The 5,852-nt window shown below is 36.1% G+C and overlaps 1 protein-coding gene across 1 annotated transcript in view; it reads right to left on the bottom strand.

Moving 5' to 3' along the window:
• The window catches only part of LOC109845734 (probable inactive receptor kinase At1g48480), a 6,043-nt gene continuing 5,682 nt past the window's right edge, over window positions 5,492-5,852 (bottom strand). The window contains 1 exon segment of the mRNA XM_020415006.1: window positions 5,492-5,852. This exon segment is cut by the window's right edge and continues 10 nt beyond it. Coding sequence (XP_020270595.1) covers window positions 5,765-5,852 — 88 coding nt within the window. The 3' untranslated portion in view covers window positions 5,492-5,764.

The following is a 5,852-nucleotide window of genomic DNA, read 5'->3' as shown; positions in this document are numbered from 1 at the left end:
AGGGGGAGGCGCGACTATTGAAGGAAAGAGTCTCGACTAATTAGCAATTGATTAGATGACATCGTGTAATTGATGTCATTGAAACAACTTACCAAGAATAGCTCCTAGAATAGTGGATCGTATTATATGTAATCATGTAATTGATATCTTATCTAGAATAGTGTTTCGGTCGAAAGTTGGTTTCGTTTGGGAACTCATTACAATCGTTTATCGACTTACAATAAGTTCGAAAGAATGAGCTTTTTTATAAGACTTCTCTTATACAAATAAAATAAAAATTATAACTTTTTGAAAACACACACAACGAACGTTTATCACCCGATGTTTACGTGAGATCTTTACCTATGTCGGGATTTATCCATGGACCACCGACTGATCAGATCCAACATAAATTTCGTTGTCTCGCAAAGGAGATAAGAAACTAAAGTAAATATCTCGGTAAAGCGAGATAATCACTCTTCTCGAGAATCGTAGGTAGGTATGATCTCAAAGAAAAGGGATGAACCGAGCTGTAGATCTATCGAACCCTCCTTCTTTATGCCGAAGAACTCGCCAAGATCTCTTCCTCCTCTCTGAAATTCGTTCCTCCTCACTCTTCAATCCTGCAGGGCTTCGTCAATGCTTGAGAATTTCGGATTTGTGAAAATAAAGGCTCTAGGGCTGTATTTATAAGCTTCAGAAGCCCTGTTTTCGGATAAGAATAAATAATTTGATCTTATCCTCAATTGTAATCACTTAACCACATTTATAGATAACCTCAAATCAGTTGGAGAGGCTCTGGACAGTCTGCGGCAGTTCTAGACAGTTCGGGCCGGGCCCTGGCTGAGACACTCGCCTTGTTTTGACTCTAATTTTCTCGTAAGATGTTAGAATGAAGTGATTCAAGATGCATTGGAAAGCTGGGTGAGAGATCTACAGCTTTCATCTTTTGAGCTTAATTCTTCAGATTTGTCTCATATATATAAAGTTGAGAGAGTTTAGATTAAGGGTTTTGTGTGAGGATTGAAGAAGGGGAGCCTGAGGGTTATTGAAGAAGGGGAGCCTGAGGGTTTAGGCTTTTGGCTTGTTTTCTATACTCTTTTCTCTTTTGATAGTGGAATTTCTTTAATGCCTCTGACGTAGACATTGTCCAAATTGGGTGAACCATATAAATATATGTGTTTATGATTGCTTGTCGTTTATTCTTGTGTTTGTTCTTCGCAACTATTTTTGCTTAATTGTGCACTTGTTCTAACATGTTGGATTATAAAGGGATTTTATCCATGATTATAAGCTTCCAAAACTTTAGAAAGTTTTATTTCCTGCACTCTATTGGTGTTTGTGGAGAGCAAGAAACAACCTCGTTTTTAACGGAGAAAAGTTCTCACCTCAACATATTGCATCTAATGAGGCTCATTTCATCCTATTCTGAATAAGGAGTTTGAGCAAAAATAAAGCCGTAGAGGTGTGGAATGTAACCAAAGATCAAGGATTTGAAGCTCCACTATAGAACAAGGATAGGGATGGCATGGGAAAAAAATTTCTAATGTCTCATCTATGTTATGTTGATAACAAAAATTGTGTCGTGGTGATTGTTTGTTTTTATCTTGCTTTGTTTGTTCGTGTACAGTTTTGAACCATAGTGAGCGATAGTTACACTTTTTGTAACTATTTCTTGTAACCTTGGGTTTGTTGGAGTTGATGAAATTGGGTATCAACCATCTATAATCCAAATAGTAGGTGACGAAAATTGGTTGATACTTTATCTGCATTAATTTCTGGCTTATGTGAGATTTGAATTATTTTGGTAATGAATTGAACATGGCACCTCGCCAAGTTTCTTCTTTCAAAAAAACTTCAAGTTCAAGTCACGTGAGTTATATCCTAACAAGATATATATTAAAAATTGAGTCAAGTGCCTTGAATATGGGTTTTTCAATGGTGATTTTGGATTTTTAGTGAAGATTTTGATTAGAAGGTGGTTGATTGCAGCAAAAAAAATACTTTAAAGGTGATTTATGTATTAATTATAAAAAAAGGTGTTTCTACATAACTATTTTATTTTTTAAGGTGGTTTCTAAGGGGAAAAACTCTACTTTCTTCCATTAAGAAAGGTAAAGGATATATGCACAATATGTACCTGGAAAGGAAATTTATGTAACTATGAAAGCATATTTCGCTTACATAATTTTTTGCGACATCAGTCATTGTTATCTATATGTCATCTAGCTTAGGTGGATCAAAAGATTCAAAACCCGCGTTGTTTTAGATTTTATGTATAATACTTAAGACGGCGATCATTTATGAATCCCGCCTTAAGATTTAGATTATTAATATAGATAGTAGTATTTGAAGTTATAGTATTTAAAGTTATAGAGTATGTGTACTATAACTTCAAATTCATAATAATGGACGAGCAACGTTCCCATCAGAACATTGATCTATTAGGGAATATCTCGGCCACACATGAGTCAGAACATTTACCAAAATACCTCTTGTCTAGTGGACATGCTTGTAAAGCACCTGTACTAAACATATTCTAAGTTTTCCTCATCTTCTGAGCTATGGTTTTAGGCATAGAACCCACATCAGTTCTCCTTTAACATGATGAATATGGCCCATATTTTGCCCCCTCGTGTGAAAAGATTACCCACTGCCTATGATTTTGCTCCACCTGCTAAGATTCTAAGGACCCTTTGAGTCCGTCACCTCTTATCGCTGATACCAAACTTATTTTTAATATCCAGCAAGTCTGTCTTGCTTATCTTGATGTGAAATTGGCTAAATATCATAACCCCATCTCCATAACTTTAGGCGATTATCAGAAAACTCTCCTTAGCTTTTAAAATATCAAAAAATCCCCCTTAAGTTTAGGGGTTATTAGAAAATCCTCTTTTAACTTCGAGATTTTATTAAAAACCCCTCTAAATTTGAAGGGGGTTCTGAGAAAATCTCAAAATTAAAGGGGGGTTTTACACATAAAGATGGGTTTTTCTGATATTTTGCAAGCTAATGGTTTTTTTTAATATTCGTCCAAAGTTAAGTGGGGTTTTTATGATATTTTACCCATACAAAATTTCTCTTTTGGGCTGGTCCTAGTGATTTCTAAGTCATGACATTGATCACTTTAGCTGCATGATTCAAAGTTGTAATGAATGTGTTGTCACAGTTAGCCAAAAAAAAAAAAGATGCATGTGTTGTTACCCTTTATAACAAATGAACCTTTACAAAGCACACCAAAATACTAATCTCCCTTTACTTTGTAGCTCCTCACTTTTGCTTTATTCCCCTTTTCCATTCTTTAGAGAGAAGATCAGATGACCTAACTTTTCAACATGATTTTTTTAATCTCTCATGTTCTGTTCCTTTTTTTTTTAACCTAATGCCAATAGAATTGTGTTTTGGGTTCATGTGTGATACTCTCGTAGCAACAAGAACAGCAACAAAGTTTTTAATCCCAAATTTTTGGAGTGGGTTTAGTACAAAGAATTAAAAGAAGTAATGAACTTAATTAATAGAAAATTGATTATCAATGATTAAGATCTGTTGGTCTAAACCAAAGCAAAATTTACCTACCCACGTGCGGATGATATAATTTGATTCTTAACCTTTGTTAAGGGCTAGTCTTAACTTTCCAAGTTATTCACAATCACAACACTGGTTACATAATTTTCTTCACGGTGGTTATATTTCCCAATTAGCCTCACTTTAATTTGTCTATGATGATTGTGCTCTCTCAACTACATCAGGTCCTTCTCTGATAGTTAAGCCTGCTTAGAGTTTATGCTAAGTTTGTAGGAGAAAGTAAATCGCTTTGGAAAATTTTCACTGCTTGCTGTTGATACCTACATCGGTGATACTGATGTCTGACAAAATGATATAAAAAAGAGAAACTACAAGGGAGGCACTATAGTCACACCCCTAACCACACCTCCAACCACATTCCTCTCTCACTACAGTGCACTAGGGCCCACATGAGAAGTTTTTTTTTATAATTCTCATGTGGACCCCAGTGCACTGTAGCAAAAGAGGAGTGTGGTTGGAGGTGTGATTTGGGGGTGTGCCCCTAGCATTTTCCAACTACAAATATGGTTGTAGTCATATTTTTATCATTTGTAAATTATCAATGACGAGAACTCAAATCCTCTCATAAAACATTTAGTTTAGTGCAGCTATATATATATATTGCACAGGTGTATATAAACATACAGACATTTCTACGTCAAGTGTTCGATTATCAAAGCTATAATTTGTTGAATATTAAAAACAGGGAATATATATGTACTTTTGCCAGCCAACCAAGCTGGTAATGGAGCTGGCAAATGATGGCAAATACTACCAAATGTTCTTGATGTATTATTTGACAAGGATTACGGACTAACCTTCTCTAAGCATTAATGTTTCATCTCCAAAATTGATAGGTGAATACAGCACTAAATTCAGAAGCTTGATTAAGCAAACAAAACTACCGCAACAAATTAGTACCGTTACACGATGATTTAAAACCACCTCCAGGATGTCACGTTATTTTTTTGCGATGAGCAAGGTTTCAGCGTAGACCCGAGAGGGTCTAAGTTCGGTTCTACTTTTCTGGAGAGCACCAATAAGAATTTAATTTGCTGGAAACTAGGAATTTAATACTAGTTTCCGCACCAAACAGTCCTAATCAAAATGATTATGTTTCCCTCGGAAGGGCGAATCATCCTGATTAGGGCTGTAGCCCCCCATGAACAAGCACACACATACAAACCAGCTATAGCCTTTATGATAGGATTATATCCACAAGTTTCCAAACGCAAGGTTGAAGAACAAATCACAAGAAGAGCCAAAAACAAAGAAACTTGAATTTCCTTTGGACCAGCTGGCGGTTTAAGCAAGCTGACACATAAAATAACGTCCGTAGCAGCTCCCATGTTCCTCAGAACAAGTAAGGTATCAGTTGGGCACTGTTTTTTTTCCAGAGACTTGACAGTACAGATGAGAGGCAATCACAAAAAAAAACCCAGCTATTGGTTGTCCACAAGCGCCACGAGATCTAATGTAGATAATACACGACACATAAATTGCCAGCAGCGTTTCTTTATAGTTTTCATCGCACCAACCAACCAACAGGGAAAAGTGAAAAGGCCGAAGAATGATACCTAGAATCACAAGAGAACAAGAACCAACACAACGGGTTGCTCGTTTGAAAGTGGGGGCAAAGCGCCGAGGGAAACAGAGAGGATAATAAGTACTTGACAACGAATAATGAGCTTAGAATTCTCTACTTCAAATTCTTGGTTGCAAGAATCCTAGAATCTATAGTACATGCGGATCAATAATGCCTCTTACTCCGTCGAATTCCGTAATTCATGCATACAGATATGTTAGTAGTGAGCAAAACAATTTCGTAAGATTCTCTACAACCAAAATAGTGAGGAAACACAATGAATCATACATTTTTTTTCTGCAGTGCGGAATCAACAACTTTTGTAACTAACCGTAATGCCGGATTTGCATTTGAAAATATGACTTTCCACAACAAAGGTACAAGCATTGAAGAATAAATTTGACTTGTTTTCTGCAACAAACGTTTGCATATACAAGTATTATCTGCCTACAATATTTGCTACATTTCAGTTTCATACCACAAGCCAACATATAAAAAGGGAAGAATTTGTCCAATTTGAAACAAGAGAGGAACTAGCTGCTTAATTGTAGAAAACGAAAACAACCCAATAATACAGATAGAAGATTAAAAAAAATTACACCACTCAAATTTAAAACACAATCAATGAATCAACCATTACTCATCCTGTTCATCTTTCTCATCAGCAGGCATCATCAAGCCCGACTGCCGGATATCCTCAATCCGGAGAACAACCTCTGACATC

The sequence above is a fragment of the Asparagus officinalis genome, chromosome 6 (genome assembly GCF_001876935.1).
Source record: "Asparagus officinalis chromosome 6, Aspof.V1, whole genome shotgun sequence".
NCBI lineage: Eukaryota > Viridiplantae > Streptophyta > Magnoliopsida > Asparagales > Asparagaceae > Asparagus > Asparagus officinalis.
The sequence above is the reverse complement of the archived record's forward strand: the minus strand, read 5'-3'. Positions and strand labels throughout refer to the sequence as shown.